At 39.1% G+C, this 22,306-nt stretch overlaps 1 protein-coding gene and 1 non-coding gene across 3 annotated transcripts in view; both read left to right on the forward strand.

The window, feature by feature from the left end:
- Nucleotides 1-18,626, forward strand: part of LOC132096660 (eukaryotic translation initiation factor 4 gamma 1-like) — a 30,700-nt gene extending 12,074 nt beyond the window's left edge. Inside the window, exons 7-31 of one of the 2 annotated variants that reach the window (XM_059502154.1) lie at nt 3,987-4,138; nt 4,211-4,303; nt 4,390-4,468; nt 5,203-5,967; nt 6,056-6,144; nt 6,247-6,433; nt 7,066-7,199; nt 7,285-7,404; nt 7,493-7,900; nt 10,141-10,287; nt 10,381-10,617; nt 10,802-10,906; nt 11,074-11,343; nt 11,475-11,583; nt 13,353-13,467; nt 13,568-13,833; nt 13,928-14,052; nt 14,159-14,331; nt 15,024-15,149; nt 15,241-15,322; nt 15,418-15,516; nt 15,834-15,968; nt 16,115-16,196; nt 16,306-16,446; nt 17,214-18,626. In XM_059502154.1, coding sequence (XP_059358137.1) covers nt 3,987-4,138; nt 4,211-4,303; nt 4,390-4,468; nt 5,203-5,967; nt 6,056-6,144; nt 6,247-6,433; nt 7,066-7,199; nt 7,285-7,404; nt 7,493-7,900; nt 10,141-10,287; nt 10,381-10,617; nt 10,802-10,906; nt 11,074-11,343; nt 11,475-11,583; nt 13,353-13,467; nt 13,568-13,833; nt 13,928-14,052; nt 14,159-14,331; nt 15,024-15,149; nt 15,241-15,322; nt 15,418-15,516; nt 15,834-15,968; nt 16,115-16,196; nt 16,306-16,446; nt 17,214-17,395 — 4,421 coding nt within the window. In that variant the 3' untranslated portion in view covers nt 17,396-18,626. The remainder of the gene's footprint in view (nt 1-3,986; nt 4,139-4,210; nt 4,304-4,389; nt 4,469-5,202; nt 5,968-6,055; nt 6,145-6,246; nt 6,434-7,065; nt 7,200-7,284; nt 7,405-7,492; nt 7,901-10,140; nt 10,288-10,380; nt 10,618-10,801; nt 10,907-11,073; nt 11,344-11,474; nt 11,584-13,352; nt 13,468-13,567; nt 13,834-13,927; nt 14,053-14,158; nt 14,332-15,023; nt 15,150-15,240; nt 15,323-15,417; nt 15,517-15,833; nt 15,969-16,114; nt 16,197-16,305; nt 16,447-17,213) is intronic. The other variant, XM_059502155.1, reaches the window with a different exon arrangement.
- LOC132097029 (small nucleolar RNA SNORD66) lies at nt 7,941-8,002 on the forward strand. Its single transcript, XR_009422636.1, has one exon. It is a non-coding gene; the product is annotated as a small nucleolar RNA SNORD66 (small nucleolar RNA).
- Nucleotides 18,627-22,306: the final 3,680 nt, after the last annotated feature.

The following is a 22,306-nucleotide window of genomic DNA, read 5'->3' on the forward strand; positions in this document are numbered from 1 at the left end:
CATCCATTAAAAAAAGTCTCACCTGACTCCGAGGGGTGAACACAGGCCTTCTGTAGTGAATTGATGCGTTTTTGTAAGAAAAATCTCCATGTGCAAAGCTGACCTCATACGTCATTCCCCCAGAACTGATTATTTTACAACTAGGAGCACAAGCTAGATTCAAGTGATTATTACGTTTTGAATATGGATAATCTTCTTACAAAAACGCATCAATTTGCTACAGGAGGCCTTTGTTCACCCCCAGGAGCCGTGCGAGGCACTTTTTAAAAAAATTTTTATATATATATGTGTGTGTGTGGATCTGAGTGGCATCAAACAGCTTAAAAGATGAAATAGGGATGGGCGATATCTATTTAAAATATATCGAGATTTTTTGAACACGATATGGATTTTGACATATCGTATATATCGATAAATTTATATTTAATTCTGATTCCGCCACTTCGCTTGTTTGCCTTCTCTGTGCTGTGCTCGCCCCCGCCTCTTTGATTTTGTCCCCCCTCCCCTCGCGTGTACAGAACTAGTCTAAAAAAAGGACAACTGGCTACATTATATGGAGATACTTCGGTTTTCAGACGTCGGGCGAACAGCAGGCAGATGTCTACTGTAGGGCCCAATGATTTTCCGCGATGCAGAAAAAGCAGATGGAATCGCGGAATCCAGTCATAAAAACAGAATTTACAGTTTAACGCGGAATGTCACGGAATTTGTCCAATTTTCAAATCAAATCGCATTATGGACTAATATCGGCAAATATTAACCCGGAAAAGTCTATTTAAATATGAATCCTGCGTGTTCTGTCTGCGTGTCTGTGTTAATGAATGGCGCAGAAGCGCGTCTTCATTCATTAAACACATGGAAGCGCTCGTGATGCTCGCGCTGATTTCAGCGTCTTCCCTCTCACTAAATAAAGACGTGAACACATGAGGAACATCTCCAGAACTGCACTGAGAGTCACTTCATGAGCATCTGACCGTTTGATTTGAGTAAAACTAGCATCATATCACATCATAGACTGTAGTATCACATACACAGAACTGTAAAGGTAAACCCGTCAAAATAAAAGTATTTGCCAGAAATCTATTACTGTTGTTCAGCAGAATGTACATAGCCCACTACTACTACTTAAATTATGTTCATTTAATTTTAAGAATCGTCACACAACACTTCTTCCATGTTTTATTTTTAATAGTAAATCCCCTTTGTTTAGCAAAAAATTAAATGAATGTTTTATGCCTTCATTTGATAACCAGTAAAATGTAAATACACAGAATTTCTGAAGGGAAAAAACATTTCACATAAGGCTATTTTAAGATTTTTTTTAAACTAAGTTGTTTTTATGCATTTAAATAATTACACATGCTAAAACACAGAATTAGGTAACAATAAAACATATGAAGAAAAAAATTAAACGTTTCATAGGGCCCTAAACATGTAATATTTGGCATATTTGTTTTTGCAGTAGTTTTTGGTGGGTTATTTTTCCTGTAAAGATAGAGATATATACTGTACATCGATATAGCAAAATACATCAAGATATATTTTTTGCTCCATATCGACCAGCCCTAAGATGAAAGATAATTTTTTTAAATGACTACAACTGAATTTGCATGAGAGAGTCATATATACATGGGATGACTTCAGGGTAAGTAATTTATGGCTTAATTTTTGGATGAACTAAACCTAAAAACTGTCTATTATAGCTGTTGCAAATAAAATGAAAATGGAAAAAGTGACAGCATTAAATTTAGATCTGCTCAATATTGCGCCATGATTCTTTTTGTGTTTTTACAGTGTTACGCATTATAACTAATCGCACATGAGTCTGTTGAGTTTATGAATGCAATGGCCAATCAGAGGCATTCAGATGAGTTTTTCCGGTGTGCATGCTCGCTGGCTGAATTCAGCTGTCACACAAATTCTGTCTCATCATAAACAAAGTGCATATGTATATATGATGTAAATGAGTCATTCATCAAACTTTGCATAGACAGCTTTACTGATTAGAAGCAGATTTTTTTGAGTGCTTAAACTTATGCTAGACTGAAGTTTTCTGTATAATTTATTGCTTGAATAACTGCGGAAGGTACAGGTAACAAAAAAATGTATTCATTACCTCATCCATGAACGTCAACCTTCATATCGTCATTAAGCTTCACCTTTGTTATTGTTTTGAAAATGTGGCCTCTACCGGTGAAAACATACATATTGTGCTTTTAACCTGCACATCCCATTTTGTGACTCACAGCTGAAAGTGACCTACCTTACCTAAAATTTTAACTGTTCCTGACAACAATGTGCTACACACACAATTTTTGTATACCGTATTTTTCGGACTATAAGTCGCACCTGAGTATAAGTCGCATCAGTCCAAAAATACGTCATGATGAGGAAAAAACATATATAAGTTGCACTGGACTATAAGTTGCATTTATTTAGAACCAAGAGAAAACATTACCGTCTACAGCCGCGAGAGGGCGCTCTGTTTTCAGTGGTAGTCTACAGGAGCACTGAGCATCATAGAGCGCCCTCTCACGGCTGTAGATGGTAATGTTTTCTATTGGTTCAATTCTCTTAGTTCATTTCTCTGAGTTCATGTCAAATTAATTTTGATAAATAAGTCGCACCTGACTAAGTCGCAGGACCAGCCAAACTATGAAAAAAAGTGCCTTGATCAAGTTAGTCCTGGAGTAATCCAAAAAAAGTGTTGAAAGTCACATGTCTCATGAGTTTTTATTTCAAATCTGGAGATACCACGACAAAATTAGATTTCCTGCAACCATATTTTAGTTGTCATACCACTGCATAGCTGCATTTTTATTATAAATCAATAGACAGAATATTAGACATTGTAAGAGATTTATTTGAGCACTAGAAAATGCAATAAGAGTAATTTCAGTAATAAAAAAAAAAGAATTGGCTTTGTATGTCAAGAACATACTCTGATTGCCAGACATAAAGCATTCACACTGATGTATGGCCATATAGTCAATAGTCACTCTTTTGGCCATTCATACAGACTGCATTCACACTTGATAGCTGGTCATACAGTCAGTAATCACATGCTAATATGCGGTCATACAGATGGTAATCATACAGATACAGCCACATTCCACGCAAAACAACTACTTTGTTTGAACTGCAACCTATTGTGAAATGCCCTAACATGAAATTCCAGATCACATCAATCACTCACTCCAGAAATGACTGCATTACCACAAAAATTTGCTGAACAACCGTGACTGGTGTGTGAATGTTTATTCCATTCTCTATTTTTTCCCTTTTGGAATATAAAATTCACCCGTGTTTTCCAATAGATTTTGTAACTTCACATTAGATTTATGACAGTTAGATCAGTCATATACATCAAATAATATCCCTGTCATAACTAACCACTAAACACCTAATTCTACCCTTTGTCTGCTTATTATTAGCTCATTAACCGTGTTTAGCACTTAAATCTGCTGCTTTTTTCCTCTTCCTCACTCTCGACCTTTGTCCCTTTCTCTGTCTCTTCTTTCTTTCCTCTCTTCCCTTCTCTTTTGGCTGAGTTCAGATCCCTCTCTGGCAGGGAGGGAGAGGCAGGGGGGTGGGGGAAGAGGTGCAGGTAGAGAGAATGGACGTCTCTCGCTGCACGGAGCTCCTCTCACCTCCCAGCGTTATCCTGGTGAGTCCGAAGCGCAGGGCAATTTCTGTTGAACCTCTTGTGTTTGTCTTAGCCTGGCTGGTTGTTACCTTTGATGTAATGCTACTTCAACCTTTGATCCCTCAACCTAGACAAAAAAAACTGCAAACATTCTGGGATCGATCTGTGATTATCATTAAGTGTTTTATAACAAGAATGATATGAAGTTTTGTTTTTTTTCCCCAGCACATCAGAAAGTGTTTTTGGCGGGAGGGGGGATACTTGGCATGTGTCCCCCTCCCATTAAAGCGGACTCTCTTTTATTTTGGTATCTAATCTTGTCTCTTTTTTTGTTGTCTAGCGGCTGCATATTATCCTGCAACACAGCAGTACCCAGCGTCAGTGCCTGCCGCGCCTGTCATCATGAACCCCCCTCAGCAGCAACCAGCTCCGCCTCCACAGCAAGCTCCGCCTCTGCAGTCAGCACCAGTCAAACCGAGAGAGCGCAAACAGGTGGGTGGAAACAAGATTTGGTGTTTTCAGTTTGATCAATTTGTCTGTGGCTTACCACCTGTTTCACTACAGATAAGAATACGTGACCCCAACCAGGGTGGACGTGACATCACAGAAGAGATCATGTCTGGAGGGAGAACGACCTCTACACCCACTCCTCCACAGGTTTGTTGATGGCTTCATATGTTTAGAATGACATAAGCATGGCAAAAATGACATGCTGCTTTTAACGGATTGTTGCTGTTGCTCAGACTGCTGGCCCAGAGGTGGGAGGTCCTGTCCAGACCAATGGTGAAAGTTTTTCCCCTGTTGCTGTTGTGATCAGAGCTGGTGAGTGGGCTTTCTTGAAAATACCTAAACAGGTATTTGACGTTAAAGTCTGGGTTCCCACCGTCCTGAACGTGGAAGTAATCAGAGTTTCAAGAGTGATTTCCATGGCTTGAGATGTCATTTAAATAAACATTTTAGCACCAGAAGTTTTAAAGCTACCTAATCTGATTTTGACACTTTTTGCTGAAGAATCAAAAACACATCAAAGGCCGTCTTTCTGTGCTTCCTGTTTCTCACCGTAAGCTTGACTGAAATTTAGCACTCAGTACCTTCACTTTTAATATTATTTGTAAAGTGCCTGTCTTGAGATTCGGTTGTATTCATTTGCCTTCAAATTCATGTCACATCAAGCGAAACGGTTTCAATAAATGTGGTGTCACTTCAGTGTCCTCATTCACATTCCTAAAAGTAATAGATGTAGTGTTATATTGTAATGCTTACTGTTTAAAACAGCTCAAACACCATTTTGTGAAACATTTATGCTGATTTATAAGGACACTCCTATCAGGGATTCAAATTTAGTTTTTTTTGTCTTTAGAACCATTTAAATGAGAGATTTTAAGAATGTTTTTAGTATAAAAACATTCATTAGAAAAGAAGGAAATAGCTAATAGCAAAGAAGATTTTCAGACCAAAGAATGTTTTGTAAGAATTTTAAGAACCAGGCCAGTTTAAAAGTTAAAATGGCAGGTAGATTTTTTTCATATGTACTATTTCTGGTCCTTGATCCTCAGATGAGCAAGTGAAGTCCATGGCTCCTCCTCCAGCTGTGTCTACCCCTCCTCCATCCAAGACGCCAGAGCAAGCCCCGGTTGCATCTTCAGCAGCTGACTCTAAACCTGTGCCAGAGATCAGACCTGCTTCACCTGCGAGCAAAATTCCTATTCCTCCAGAAGACGACCCAGCGATATCCCCAGCGTTCACAACTTCTCCTCCCCCCACAAGCGATCCCCAACTTTCAAAGCCTCAAATTGGTGACACTGTGGATGCTCCAGTACTCACTGATGCCCCAGCTCAAAAGGAGCCTGAGGACGTCCTTCCAGTGGAGCCAACTTCTACTGGGGTTGAGAAAGAGGAGTCAGAGGTAGCCAAAGAGGAAGAGCCTGAACCTGTGGCAGAAATGGAGGTGGCATCTGATGCATCTAGCCTGGCTGCTATCATCTCCACCCCTGTGGAGCCGCCTCCTGCTGTAGCTTATGATGATGAGGTTGCTTCTAAGGATGATGCCCCTCTATCCACGGAGACACCCATTTCAGAGCCAGTTGTTGATGAGCCAAAGGAACAGCCTTTGTTTAACGGTTTGCCTGAGGACTCTGCAGAGACTCCAGTAGTGAAGCCAGAGAGCTCCAGTAATCCAGTTGCTGAACAAGCGGTTCCTCAGGTCCAACAGATCTGCCTTACAGCTGTGGAAGCACCTGTAGAGGAAGCAGAGATGGAGAAAGCAGAGGAGACGCCTGCCCCTGTAACAGTCTGCCCTGTTGAGGAAACGGCTATGCAAGGTGGGGAAATAAGTTCTTGTGGAACAAATAGCTTGGTTTTTTTTTCTCCTTCAGTATGAAGTTTGACATTTGGTTTCTCTCTTCTTAGCTGCTGTGACAGCAGTGTCAAAGAAGAGAAAGAAGATCAAGGATCTGAATAAGAAAGATGTCGGAGATGTCCTAGATGCCTTCAAAGAGGTTTGTATAATATGGCACATCTTGGCTTTATTGCAGTAGGACTTCTGTGACTGTTGTGAAGAGTACAGTTGTGCATTTATAAATCTTCTGTATCTGTTTCAGCCTGAGGAGGAAAAGCCTGCTCCTGAGCCAGAGGTCTCTCAGGAAGAGCCTTCCCCTGCTCCAACCCCTGCCCCACCAGCTGAAGAGTCAGACGAAACCTGGGAGGACAAAGAGGACAAGCTTGACACAGAAAATACTGAGCCCGAGGCGTCTAAAACTGTGGAACAGAAGTATCAATATAAAGAAGGTTAGAAGTCCGATTATTTGGGTGTAATTTGATAGTTAATCCTGTATATTAATAATATATAGCCTTTATATTACAGCAATATAAGAGCGCTTTTATTTATAGTGATTTACTGTAAATACACTATCGTTCAAAAGTTTTTGATTTAAATGTTTTTGAATAATCTCTTACTCACCAAGGCTGCATTTTTTTTTATCAAAAAAAAAAGTTAATCTGTAATATTGTGAAATGTACTATTTATACATTTTAAAATCTGAATTTATATCTGTGATGGCAAAGTTGGATTTTTGTCTCACTTATCACATACTTTTAAATATACATCTTTACATTAATGCATTTAACATGTTTTGATAATCTTTTTTGGAGATGCATACTATATTTTAAAACTACTTTCATCATATTTTTGTTTTGTGTTTAGCAGTGAATAAAATTGAAAAAAAAAAAACAGTTTGAATTGATATCATTTGATGGGAATGCAAAAAAAACAAAAAATTTGGAAAGCTGGTACATAATACATCAAGACTTTGATTTTTATTTTGTTTGAGCAAGGCAAATTCACAGTGTCTTATACTAAATGTTTTTGGACCGGTTTTGCTATTTTTATTTTTTTTTCTCACTTCACTTTCCTTTTACAGAGCAATGGAAGCCCATCAACCCAGAGGAGAAGAAACGATATGATCGAGAATTCCTGCTTGGCTTCCAGTTCATTGGTGCAAGCATGAACAAGCCAGAGGGTTTGCCGCACATCAGTGACGTTGTCTTGGACAAGGTGAGGCTTCTATCTGGTTTAACCTGTGCGGTCTCTTGCTAAAAAGTATAATCACCCTCTTGCTCTTTACCGTTTTGGACAACAGGCAAATAAAACCCCCTTGCGGCCATTGGATCCCAGGAGTCTGATGAACAGTGGGCCTGATTTCACTCCTTCATATGCTAACTTGGGTAGACAGTCATCGGGAGGAGGGGGGCGAGGACCGGTAAGTTGACTTTCTTTACTCTCATGTTTCAAAATTCAGTTATAAGTAATGTGGCTGTATGTTGAGATCGATCATTTATTTTTAAAAGTTGCACTCCTCTCAGTCTGCACGGCGCCCTCAGCCAGGTCGGGGCAAAGACCAAATGAACCGCAACCCCAAGATCATCACCAGCTTGTCTCTTAAAGACAATGTGGAACTCAACCAGGCGAAGAATGCTTGGACTCCTTCAGTGAAGAAGCAAGTCCGAGGTCGTGGAGGAGAGGAGGAAGAGGAAGAGACAGAAGCTGTGAAAACGCAGGAGCTGTTCCGCCGCGTACGCAGTGTCCTTAACAAGCTCACGCCACAGATGTTCCAGCAGCTGATGAAGCAGGTGACCGAGCTCACCATAGACACAGAAGAGAGGCTCAAGGGTGTCATTGACCTTATCTTCGAGAAAGCCATTTCCGAACCCAACTTCTCTGTAGCTTATGCCAACATGTGCCGCTGCCTTATGGGGGTGAGTAACGTTCGTCTGTATGTTTGCTTTCATGTGTACGCTCCAGTGATAACTTCCATTTTGAGCAACCGGTCTGGGCCACTGATTTAAGAAACTGATGAGCTTTTGAAAGTGTTTGTCAGAAATGTTTCATTGATTGATTTGTCATCTCTGCAGTTGCAAATGTAGATGACTCATCTTTTAGTAAACTATCCACTTGTCAGACTCATGTTGTTTCAAATCCATAATACTTTAGTTCATCTTCGAAACATACAAATGGCAAAAAAAATTAAGCAAGCTGTTTAATCAAAGTCTTCTGAAGAGACTCAACCTTTTTATATCATGAACTCATTTAAATTGAGCCTTTACATGTAGAGCTCCTCTAATATGGTTAACTGAGGCTTCATCGTCTTTGTTTGATGTGTGTAAACAATCCTCATTGGTTCGGTACATTTGAGCTTTTGGAGTAATTACTCCACATTGGAGTAATTGATGACAACATTGGCTGAATTGCTAATTTAAGAAATGTACATGGGGAAATAATTGAAATATCGTTTAGGGCTGCAACTAACGATTATTTTGATAATCGATTAATCTGTCGATTATTTTTACGATTAATCGATTAATCGGTTTATGTACTTATATTTTAGTTTTTCCCATTTTTTCCCCCAAGTAAATTATTAATAAATGGTCTTTATCATTCAGCATAGATTTAAGAGATTTTAACCATTTTGCACTGTCATATCCTCATCAAAAATATACCTGGAGTTGTTTTATTGTGTTAGTAATCCTTTGTCGAACTCTTCTGCAATCAGAACACTGACCCATACTCTAGCAAATTTCACAAGGAGATTTCAAATAATGTTTTCACCATGGCAGTCCTTAGAGCTCCTAAAGTAGTTTAACATCCCGAACGAAGCTTATTAAGGAATCTTTCAGAACATATTTTCACGAAGAATAAGGATAAAACAGAATAAAATTGCAGTGCATTGTATTTTATTATTTACTGGGAAACAGCTTTATAGCTTTTGCTGTGAAATTGTAAACAATCCTTCAAAAAAAGTGCCAATGGCATGAAACCTGAATGGAACTCACAATTTAAAGTAAAATCCATCAGAAAGTTGTCCAGAAAAAAAAATAGGACACACACAAAAAACCTGCTGTGTGAAAAAGAGCAGTGAATACTTAGGAAAAAAAAGTGCATTTCAAATATCTACATTTACCTCTCTCATTCAGTCATAATTAGGCTGCACGACTGAATTTTGAACTGGTAAACGACAAACTGATCACAGAACATGTTTGTAAAGCTTTAAATGTTAACTGTTAAAAAGCAATGTTATCAGCTTTTACGACTAAACATTTGCAAACAATATTGTACTGGAGAATCTGCACAAATGAAAGTCTTAGGGGCCGTTCACAAATCGCTCCTAAAAACGCGTGGAAAACACTAGGCGCGCCGCTTTCTCCTTCTTCCAAAGCGCTCGCACAGAAGCGCCCCTGAGGCGTCTGCCTTTGCTAAGCAACCATGACGTGCTCTCTCCTTGAAGACACGGGCATTTCAGCAAAGGATAAATGGATTTGCAGCTCAAATAAATCGCTTGCAGTAGCTCTGCTACTAAGTTTATTTCAAAATGGAAATCCATATACAACTATGATCAGCTGTTCCTTTCATCTTGACTGAGCTTTTAACTTTGTTACGGGAAAGGATGAAGCTGATTGGTTAGTTCTTGTCACATGACCCGCGGTGCGGTTGCGGCATTCTGAAAAGTTTAAATGTTTTTAACTCGATGCGGTGCGGTGTTGGAAATAACGAACTTGAGCGCGCAAAAGAAGCGATATGTGAACGTCCCCTTAAACAGTGCAGTAGAGCAGAGTTTACAGGTTACTCTTCTTTTTTGAAGGCTCAAAGTAAAGTACTCCCACATCACGCTGAATGCTGCAGACATATAGACATCATATGATGTCTATGGCTGCAGAGACGCTGCTCGGGAAGCACGTGACATAAAACAAGGCCAGCTATTGGCTATTCGCTACTTCTCCTGCTGTACTGGCTGAGTAAAACCTCCGGTGGCTCATTACTGCCACACTTTGGTCACCGCAGATTTGAAATATGCACGAAATGAGCCGCTTACGGCAAATAAAAGTTATTTAGCAACGAATCGATGACTAAATTAGTTGACAACTATTTTAATAATCGATTTTAATCGATTAAATCGATTCGTTGTTTCAGCTCTAATATCGTTACTGATTTGCTTTTCCAGCTTAAAGTCCCCACTTCAGAAAAACCGGGAGTCACTGTGAATTTCCGTAAACTACTACTCAATCGTTGTCAGAAGGAGTTTGAAAAGGACAAGGATGACGACGAGATCTTTGAGCAGAAACAGAAAGAGCTGGATGCTTCCGCTGAGGTGACGTCTTGACACATTTGGGAACCATCAACTCCGTGCAAGTTGTATGAAATGGTTCTGTTGAAATTAAAGCAGTTTTTATTTTTACCTTAGGATGAGGAGCGTCAGCGCCTGAAGGAGGAGCTGGAGGAAGCCAAGGACAAGGCACGTAGACGGTCTCTTGGAAACATCAAGTTCATCGGAGAGCTGTTCAAGCTGAAAATGCTGACCGAACCCATCATGCACGACTGCATTGTCAAGCTCTTGAAGAACCATGATGAGGAGAGTTTAGAGTGCCTCTGCCGGCTGCTCTCCACTATTGGAAAAGATCTAGACTTTGAGAAAGCTAAGGTACAGCACTATTTGTATTTATACGGAATTCTGCGATTGACCAGTCAAATACCCATCAGATTATGAGCGTCACAGTTATGTTAGGTCTACATTCCTTTTGCGTGAAGTATATTTTCTGTTGTAAAGAATTTTATAGCCGTTTACTTTGTTACAGTCAGATTTTATTCCACTCTATTGTCTGCAGCCTCGAATGGATCAGTACTTCCACCAAATGGAGAAGATCATTAAAGAGAAGAAGACATCTTCTAGAATCCGCTTCATGCTTCAGGATGTTTTGGACCTCCGAAAGGTAACCACATGCTTGGTGTAGCAGATTTTCTTAGTAACAATGGCATTTGCACATGTGTTGGTCAGAAACCTCATTTACATTTCTTAAAACACATATGGTGTGTTTCAGTACTTCTTACTCTTTATATCTTCATTCTTTTAACTGTGTTTATGGTGTTGGTCACATAGAACAACTGGGTGCCCAGAAGAGGAGATCTGGGCCCCAAAACCATCGATCAGATTCATAAAGAGGCAGAGATGGAAGAACATAGAGAGCAAGTCAAAGTACAGCAACAGCTGCTGTCCAAGAAGGACTCCAGTCAGGGTCGAGGGGGCCGTGGTGGGCCGCACTCCTCTGGGGGCCGTGGTAGCCAGACCCAAGATGAGGGCTGGAACATAGTGCCTATTACCACTAAGAGCAGACCGATTGACACCAGCCGCCTCAGTAAAATTACTAAGGTGAGGCTTTGTGATGGGTTTTTTTCTGTTTTAGAATGTGACTTCTAGTAAATTACATGTTTTCATAGCATAATGATTTCAGTTATTTGATGTGCTTAGCCATATATCTCCTGTTTTTTCTTCTTCTTCAGCCTGGTGATTTCAGTAACCAGCTGCTGGCCCCTGGAGGAAAGGGCTCATGGGGTAGCTGGGGTAAAGGGAGCAGTGGAGGCACAGGGGCCAAGCCCACTGGAGAGCAAGGTAAGCAATCACCCAGTCTTATTAACCTTGGACCTCACAAAGCACAGAGAAGCTTTATTAATGTCATAGATACTGCTAGTTTTAATAGCACTACTAGCTTTACCAAGGCAGTGGACATGAGTGATGCCTCAAATCATGTGACTTTAGTAAAAGTTTTTTTTTTTTTTTAAATCATAATTGTGTTTTTGTGGTGGACGACTGAACTGGCAAAAAAAAAAAAAATTATAGATAGATAGACTGGTGATTTGTGATAAATGAAGACACAAGACTGGGCCTCTGGTTGAGAAGAACTGCTATACATTGACATTGGGACACGAGTCTTATCTAGGAATTAGGGGTGCTCCGACTTTTTTTTTTTTTTTTTTTGGCAGATCACCGAAAGCAGTATCTGCTGATACCGATCTTTTTAAAGCGTTCTTTTAATAATTTATAAATATTTAAAGTGATACACCAGTCAGGATTTTTAGACATTCAAGGCCAGAATTACATTTTTAAAATGGGGGGAATATCCCTCTTAGGTGACTCTTGTGAGAGGGTGAAGCATCACGGACTGTGCTTTCACACAAGAGTCTGCTACTGATCCATGGCTGTTTACCACAAACACAACATTTATCCATTATTTTGATTTCAAATCCAAACGTTGTCACTGAAAATGCTTTTTCAGCATTGCAATTCTTTTTTTTACACCGTCCAATAATACAATCTTTCACTGACATGTTTAAACAATAAGCAGCACAATATTTAATACCTTTTACTTTTGCATTTACTTTATTTACTAGATTTATATATGAAGTTGCACAAGCAAGTGGCAAAACATTTAAACTACTTTTCTTACATTAACAAACTTACCATTGACAGAAACAGTCAGCTCTACTGCCTTTTGCATTGAAATCTTTATTAATTTATAGACACAAAGTGGTGATTTGAAGCCATTTGCATATTTTGAGAGAGCGTGCGGGGTGATTCACTCACACTGTTTGTGAAATTACATCTTACACAAGGTTTTAAATATGAAAGTACCTACCTCACCTTCACTATTGTAATTATTTCACCTGCACCGGACCGAGACTGAGATGCATGCCATGCCAAACCTCTCTTGGCAGCATCAGCAGCTTGAGAAATTTTTTTTCTTTTGAGATCTGCCTTTTTAAAGACATCCCAACATGATTATCGGCCGATAGTAGCTGATCAAGCGGAGCACCCCTACTAGGAATCATAGTGTTTTGGAGACTTGGTGGTCTCTTTTTGTCTTGAGCCAGTTGTTAACCACACAGAACATTGTAGAAACAACTATTAACGATCTTAACAACAGCATAGTAACCACCCTCAACATTAGGACTGGGTTTTGACACAAATTTCACAATTCAATTCTCATTCACAAGCTCGCAATTTGATTCCCGATTCGATATTATTTTGGATATCAGGTAAACATATCAAATTTTCTAAAGGGAAAAAAATTGTCTTGATTAACGTTGTAAAATGTGAGCCAGATGGTACTACATTTCTAATATTTTTTACTTCAATTTGTTTTTTAAATATAAACATTTAAATGGTGGCTGTCATGGACAATAAATTAAACACTGAAGAACAGTAAAAATTATAATGAAGATTATATATATATATTTTTTTTTTTTTTTTACCCAGCCCTACTCAAAATTCTAGCTTGCGTTTTGCAAGCATCACTCATTTTCTTTAGAAAATCTAAAGAAATGGTTGTAAGTGTTTTTATGGTAAATGCAAGTCTAATGCTGTCCTTTTATCTGATGCAGACCCGGGAAGACCGGCCACAAGCACGCTCAACCGCTTCTCTGCATTGCAGCAGTCTGGAGGACCCCCTTCGTCATCATCCTCTTCACTTGACTCTGATCGTAGAGTACCTCAAAGGTAACTTTGTAGTGCTGTTTTTGTTTTGTTGGGCAAACAAGTACTACATCAATGCTGCATGTAATATTACACAATTTGTAATTCCACATCTGCTGTGCAGGAACAGCTCCAGTAGGGACCGTAGCGATAGAGATCGCGGTGACCGAGACAGGGATCGCTTTGACCGATTCGATAGTAGGAGGGAAGACCGGGACCGAGGCCTCGACAGGCCCCGTCAGGCCATCACCAAACGCAGCTTCAGCCGTGAAAATGAGGAGCGTAGAAGAGGCGACAGCCGTGGGCCACCGGATTCTGTACGCCGTGTGTCCAGCATGACAGAGAACCGCGATCGTGGCAGTCGAGAGCGTGATAGAAGCAAGGAGACAGGTAGGAGTTGATAGTCTTAAAGAACTGTGTAGTACAGATCTTTGAGTTGATGGTTCATAATTTGATCAAGTCTTCACCTGGTTGGGTTTCTCAGGGAAGCCAGTGTCGGCTCCTGCTGCTCCACCACCTGTTCAGGCCAAACCTGCCCTGAGCGAGGATGAGCTGGACAAGAAATCCAAATCCATCATTGAAGAGTATCTCCACATCAATGACATGAAGGTATGTACATCCACATATTTATTATTGACCCAGAAAACATTTTGAAAATAACCTTTAATTTCTCCCTGGCATCTTCCACTTAGTTATTCATGGTACTGTTTTGTAGGAGGCGTTGCAGTGTGTGCAGGAGCTGAACAGTGCCTCTCTGCTCTTCGTGTTTGTACGGAACGGTATAGAGTCCACACTGGAGCGCAGCACCATCGCTAGAGAGCACGTGGGCATGCTGTTTCAGAAACTTGTTAGTGCTAGAATATTACCTCCTGAGCAGTACTACAAGGGGTGAGTTCATAGTTTATTATTCTGTGCAATATTTATTCGCAGATCAGATATATTATTCGTTATTTATTTCAGTGTTTCCCATACATTGATTTATTGGAAATGCCACCGTATCAAAACTGACTGCAACAACTAGATTTTCCAAGACTTTGACTTGAGTACTGCACGTTTCAAAATCGAAACCCGTAGTTTTATTTTTTAATCACTGTATTTCTGAGGGAAACCGACTATCTTCAGAAAATGTTGATGTCATTTTCATTTAATCTTGCATGTAATGTCTGATAAAGCAGTGTTTGTGAGCGGAGTGCTGCTTTGTGTACAGCGGTTACCTAGGAAACCTCGATCTCTCCCACCTGGCAGAGAATGAATTTGCATATATGCCACCACAAATAGTGCAAGTCTGTGGGGAAACACTATTGTATTTATTGGTTTTTATGTTTTGGTCTTTTTTTCTATCTTTAAGTAGATCAAACCGTTCATCAAAGTTGTCCTAAAACCAAAACAATACCTGTTCTTGTCTTAGAACAACTTTGAACTTTGAATGTTGACTACTATATTTATATAGATTTAGTTTTAATCAAATAAGTTAAATAAGGACTAAAATGATTTCAGTTAGCTTGATTCCTGATTTCTACTCAAAATAAATGTTTTCTTTGTGGCTGTGCACTTATTTAGTTTGATTTCACCCGCTCTAGACTGCAGGAGATTCTGGAGATAGCAGATGACATGGCTATTGACATTCCTCATATCTGGCTCTACTTGGCTGAGATCATCACGCCCATGTTGCAGGAGGGAGGCATCCCCATGGGCCAGCTCTTCAGGTTAGCCACTGAACCTTGGTTTTCAGATACCTGTATGCAAAGATTATATACCATCAACTGAAACCATCTGACCTTTTTAAATCATCCACAGGGAAGTGTCCAAACCTCTTCTCCCTCTGGGCAAAGCAGCAGTCTTGCTTGTTGAAATACTTAACCTTCTCTGCAAAGGATTGGTAAGTATCATTCTGTGGCAAAAGCTCATGAAGCATGTGCATATATTGCGATTCAGTTTTTATTTTATGTTTTGACCTCTCCGTAATGTTCTCAGAGCCACAAAAAAGCTGGATTGATGTGGTTGGAGGCAGGACTCAGCTGGAAGGACTTTCTGCCTGAAGATGAGGATGTCAATAAGTTTGTTACAGAGCAGGTACTAAAAGCTACTTTGTATTGTATTGACAGGGTCAGCATAATTTCTAAATGTATATGTAAAACAAATTATTGCACGAATATTATTGTGCTCAAATCTTTTTACTGCCAGCACCAAAAAAAGAATACTTTAAAGTTTAGTAATCATCATAACTTGTTTCCCATGATATTATTCTTATGATGATCCTTTGTATTCGAGAAATTTATTATATGTATATTATGTTATATATGTTTTTATTATATATTATACACACACACACATACACACATGCATATGTCTTTGTGAGCCTGAAGGTCATTGAGATGTTATATTTGCAGAAAATGGAGTTCACTCTGGGTGAGGAGCCTGAGAAGCCCAGTAAGAAGGAGCTGACTGCTGAGGAGCTGAGTAAACATTTGGACAGGTTGTTACAGGAAAAAGCCAACAACCAGAGGATCTATGACTGGGTAGAAGTAAGTGTGTGTGCTTTGGCTGTGATTCAAGGCTCTTTAATCTTTAGGTCCTTAAATGAAACATTGAGGTATTGCAGCGATCTGCATTATGGGTATAACATTATGCAAATGGGACATGTAAAGACTGGCGTTTCTTTCCTTTAAAGGCCAACCTAGATGAGCAAATGATGAGCTCCAATCAGTTTGTGCGGGCACTGATGATGTCTGTGTGTCAGTCTGCCATTATATGTGAGTGAATCAATTAGTTGCAATCCACTTCCCACACTTTTGACTTCAGACCTGAACTTGCACTGACTTGTATTTGATGTTAATTGTGTGCATTAATGAACTGTTATAGGTGAGAACCCCTACAAGGTGGATGTGGAGCAGTTTACCCAAAGGGCCAAGCTGCTGCAGAAGTACCTCTCTGATGAAACGAAGGAGCTGCAGGCACTCTATGCTCTCCAGGCTCTCATGGTGCAGATGGAGCAGCCTGCCAGTGAGTTTTTTTTTTTTTTGTATACACTTCCTCCTCTTCAGTCACATGCACAGGTGGAATTGCATTCTTAATGCCCAAAAGGACTAGTGTTTTTTTTTTTCTTCAGTAGTTTCTCTGCATTAATGATAGTATTTAAAGTTTTATTGTTAATCTTTATGCACAGTTTTGTTTGTTTGATTTAAACTAATAATTAACATTTTGTTTAGATGAAATTTACTCTTGTGATTTACCGTATTTTCCAGCCTATAAGTCGCACTTTTTTTTTTCATAGTTTGGCTGGTCCTGCGACTTAAAGTCAGGTGTGACTTATTTATCAAAATTAATTTGACATGAAACAAGAGAAATGAACCAAGAGAAAACATTACAGTCTACAGCCGCGAGAGGGCGCTCTATGCTGCTCAGTGCTCCTGTATTCTACACTGAAAACATATAGCGCCCTCTCGCGGCTGTAGACGGTAATGTTTTCTTTTGGTTCTTGGTTCTAAATAAATGCGACTTATAGTCCAGTGCGACTTGTTTTTTTCTTGTAGTCCGAAAAATACGGTGTTACTCCAGATAAGTGAGAGATCATTCCGAGATGCTGATTTGCTGCGGGAAAGTCTTTACCGCTACTTTTGCTACATTTAATACTTCCTTGCTAAGTGAGAAATCATTCTGAGATGCTGATTTCCTGCGGAAAAAAGTCTTTACCGCTACTTTTGCTAAATTTAATACTTTCTTGCTGAATACAAGTGTAGCTGAATAAGTGTTGTCTCTGTTTTGCCCAGATTTACTGCGCATGTTTTTCGATGCGTTGTACGATGAGGATGTGATTAAAGAGGAAGCCTTCTACAAATGGGAGTCCAGCAAAGACCCAGCCGAGCAGCTGGGGAAGGGTGTGGCTCTGAAGTCCGTCACTGCCTTCTTCACCTGGTTACGCGAGGCCGAGTCCGAATCTGACAACAGCTAATCCTGAACTTTGCTAGCCCAGGTAGCACTGGAGAGAATCTGCTGCCAGGGACTAATGAGAGGAGGATGTCTGACAACCAAGTTGAACTTGATCCTCATAAAGCCAATCTTATCTGCTCGGGGTGGCTCTTGACAGATATTAACTACAATCATTTCTCATTCACTTCTTTCGCCCTCTATATCTATTGTGGCTAATGTCCACCAAAAACAATAAAATTAAAAAAGAAAAAAAAATCTGCAGGACTGCTCAAACGTGTTACCAGTTCATCGTCATTTATTTTTAATGAGAAATTCTTGGGGAAAAAAGTACAAACCAACGCTGCTCTTACATGTTAATATAGATTTATATGCAATGACAGATATGGCATCATATATGTTGTGTAGAGAGCGTGACTGCGATCATGTCTTTTAGGTTTGTAATGTTGGATCATAGATTGAGCTCTTACAGGCGTTTTCTTTCATGTGCGGGTGAGAGGAGTCGTTTTTAAATCCACAGAGACCGATACATGAGCGTAGTATTCAATGAATTCTCTAAATGACGAATGAAATTTGAGTAGCGTTTGTATTTAGCTTTTTTTGCTTCTTGTATTCTTTAGAAAGGGGTGGGCCTGTTGTACTTCAGGATGATGGTCTTGGATGGACTTTGACCTTTTTTGACCTTAGTGCTGCTGGATGAGGTGGAGGTCCAACATGCTTCCTATTAAGCCATCCTTGTCCTGCTTCCTAGCCCACACTTTTGTGTCTTACCTCTCTTGAAGAACTGATGGGGGACTTTGTGGAAGCCCCACTTGAGCAAGCCTGCGGTGGAATTTTAAGAGAAATCATTAAAACTTGAAGCATATAGAAAAATCAACTTGATGAAATGACAGCAATGATCCTAAAGCCTTTTCTACTTGCAAAGTGGAAACACATTTCAGGAGCGTTCTGTACATACATATGGAAATGTTTTTTGTTGTTTTTTTTTTTTATTTTCAGAAATTAAAAGTTCAAAAATCTGATGTAATGCCATTTATTTTTTCCAACAGAAATGGCAGTTTCTCTGTATTTAACATTTGTTTTCTTCCAGATGGTAAGAGGTGCTTGCAATGATCCATTGATTAGTTTTATTGAAAAAAAGTGTAAATATTTTTTGCTCTTTATTATTTAAGGAATTAAATGCTTTAGCATCGAACTGGAAAATGTTGGAGAGATGAAACATTGCAAATAATAAAAGATTATCAAGTTGCTAAGTAGAGTGTTTGAGGAATGTGGGGTCAGTTTATTTTTGAATTTATTTTTTATTTTTTTTCACATGCACATTGTGGTATTTTCATCATGGGAAAGGTACAGCGAGTTTTCCCTGTGGAGAAATTGTGTTGGTGCTTTAATGCTGTAATAAGTCTTTCTGCCAGGAGAGGGTATGATTTACAGATTGTGACCAGGCTTTGCTCAAATGCCTAATTTCAGCAGTTTTTTTGTTTTGTTTTTTTGTGCAGATGGCGAGGTATTCCGCTTTCAAAGTTTTTAGTTTTAGTATGAAATTTTAAAGATGAGCAGTTTCTGGGCTGGAAACATGGGAAGAAAACTTTTTTTTTTCAGAAAGCTAGCATGTGTAGAGATGTTGCACAGTAATGACGTTTATGTTGACTTGTATTCTGCTATACACTAGGTGTGTGCTGCTAATATTTATGGGTCATTGCATAAAGCGAGTGCCTTTTTAAAAAGGTGATTTTAAATTAAGAATTGTATAGGACAGTGAAAGTGTTCATTGTGTTGGGAAGTTGGGACTGATTTAAGATAGATGTGCTTAAGGCAGGCCTTACGGTTCATTATGAGCCTTTTGGTCAGATCATTACACTAAGGTGTTTATTAGAGAATTTAATGTTGATATTTCACGTGCTGTAGAAAAATCACTGCAATAAGTTGACTAAGTAATCACCTGCTGACAACTTGTTTATATGGCAAAGTATAAACTAATACTATTGCTGGGTGTGCTTTTTTAATTTTTTTTAATCAATGCATATTTGATATTAGAGTATGCAAAATATGAAAACGTTATTGGGTTTTTGTTGAAATGTGATGTTAGTTTCAAGTCTTCGTCTACAGAAGGAACTATATATGAATATATATTCATCTTCAAGAAATATTTCAACGTGTGCTTAAGGACAAATTGTCAGCAGAGACAACCTAGTCACGGAAGGTAGACCGATCCTCTAACAAGTTATTTTAAACCACAGTCCACCCTTGAGACAGGACTAGCTTATTGCACTTTTTCCATGTATCACATGCACAGCTGCAGTTATGGTTTCTGCCTGCTGCTGAATTAAAGATTTATTTTCCTCTGAATGTGGTGGATAAATGAGCAACAGTGTTGTAGCTTCTTGACCTTGAAATGTAGAGGTTTTAATGTTCTTACAGCACGGGCTAAATTGATGGATCATTGGCTGAGACAACAAAACCTCTATGATCCATATAGGTAAGAAAATAGAATCGATATAAATGGAACCATTTATTCAGAAAATAGTTTACAGGCTTGGGAAGCCTTATGCATGTAATAAACAGCAGTGTCCATGGTCTGAATAACACGTTTTCCATTGTATTAATTCAGGTTCTACTGACTGCATTGGAAGCCAGCAAATGACACGTTCTTAATCCAGGCAATGCAAATGTATTGAAACAGCTGCATGCTGTGAAGTATGGCAAGCTGGTTAAACATTTATTTTTTTAAATATTTTTCTGTTGGTAGTTTTTTTTTATTTTATTACAAGTAGTACACACAAGGTAAATATGTGTATATTAAGTGTATGTACAAGTTAAACCAATAGTGACTAGTGTTTTATTGAGTCAAAGTATTAAATTTGAGTTAATTGAGTTAATTTAAGTTAATCACTTATTTGGTTACTGCTAGACTTACAGGGACTGCATTTCTGCAATGTTAACGTAAACTTAAACCTATCCTATCTGTTTGGTAACCATGAATATTTCACTCAGGAAATAGAACTTTTCCAAATCTTAAGTGAAGAATAAACAGATGTTTCTGTAATGCAGCCCACTGTGTAAAAGGGGCTTTTCTTTGATTTATTTGCTATTTCAATATATCAGATTTGCAGCTCCGTATGCATTCCAGGTTCTAATATCGGTTTCTATTTTACTGTTTTACACATTGTTTATTAGGTAGTATTTATTCTCGATATTTTTTTTTTTCATATTGAAACTTGAAAATGCACAACATGGTTAATCCACATATGACCGCCTCTGAACTTCAATACAACTCTTACAGGCGCTGGACTAAAAATACAATCAGTCAAAGCTAATAAATTAATTACAGCAATAAAAGAAAATTTCATCAAGAACATGAACAACATCACATTATACTAAAAAATTTCAAAATTGAAAAAAAAAAAAAAAAACTGCTCATTCAAACACGCCCCCACGTCTATGTCGCTATGTGAAAATATTTGCATAATGCCACCCAAATGTTCACGCAAAGAAAGAAGGCGTGGTTTCAGTAACAACAGTTAGTGTAGAAGCAGCCATGTCAGTGAGCTGGGTTTCCATCTGAAAGCACTTGTTGGAGATTAACTATTTAATCAAAGAACCGGTTTTACTGACGAGATGCGCATGACAATTGCATGTGATGTATCGTGCAGCCCTTAATTTGTTGAGGAAAGCTAGGATGCAGGCTGTATTTAAAGTGCCGCCATTACTGTCTAGAGTGCATGTATTGGTGCGCTGTGATTGGATGAGTGGATATATCGCATTCTGCAGAGAAGGGAGACTCGTGTTTGTCACAGTTTGGAAAGAAAGGGAGAAAACATGGCGGAATATTGGATATCGCATTTTACGTAAAATTAAAAATTGACTTTTCAATACCGACCAGATACAGTACTGATTTCAGCACACACACAAAGTAAGTGCCTTAAATCCTGTCCGAATAAATGTACGATGGCAACAGCAACTTTTATATCTGGGTGGACAGCGGAGCATTTCAGTCAAAAAATTAAAAAAAAAACCTGAAAGAGCAGCTCCAGTGGATAAAAACATTGACTGATTGTCACATCTCCACCACAAGTTAGATGTGTTTGTGCAGTGCAGAGTTGCTCTCTCTCTCATTGTGAGATGTGACATAAACTAGTTGTCCAGTCTGGTTCTGTACAAGTAGCACAGTTTTTTGTTTTGTTTTGAGAATGCAGTCATGAAAATGTATGGGTGTGAGTTTGGTTAGAAGTCAGAGAATGCAGTTGTCACTCCCACAATAACTGTTTGTGAACAACCATATTAAGGTCTCAAATACAGGACTCACAACACTATTCTGCTGCTGTGTGAACATGCTAGTGACTGGAGTAGGTAGCCTATAGATATGTATAATTGTGTACCCACTAGTAGTAAGCAGGGTTCTAAATTAACCAAATTAGCCAAATGCGGGTTAAGATTAATTTTGGCGGGTGTTAATTAAAACTTACTAGCCAGTTTGGCTGGTGATCCATGGCATGAGGCTCTGTTCTCGGTCATTTATCCCCCCGGCAGAACTTCCTACATTTCCCATGAACACTGTGCTGTAAAGCTAAGTGATGACGTTTCATATGCCCATTGGCTGCACGCAGTTTGCAGTTAAACCAGCGCGAAAAAAACATGGAAACGAATAGAGCGTCAATCAGAAAACACAAGGAAGAAGAACGAATGGAGCCAGACTGAACATAGACTGAAAGAGGAGGGAGTTAGCTATTAAAGAAAAAAATTAAGATTAAACTAAATGCGGGGGTGGTTGGGGCAGATTTCTGGGGGCGAAAAGAGGAACGAGGCAGGGGATGAGGATATTACGGAGCCCCGCATGTCACCTGTAGGAGAAAAAACAATCAATCCGTGGTGACGGTTTTGCAATCCGTCCCCTCAGTTTATAAACTGTACTCACAAATTCATAAACTGTTTCTTC

This window comes from Carassius carassius, chromosome 20 (genome assembly GCF_963082965.1).
Source record: "Carassius carassius chromosome 20, fCarCar2.1, whole genome shotgun sequence".
Lineage (NCBI taxonomy): Eukaryota > Metazoa > Chordata > Actinopteri > Cypriniformes > Cyprinidae > Carassius > Carassius carassius.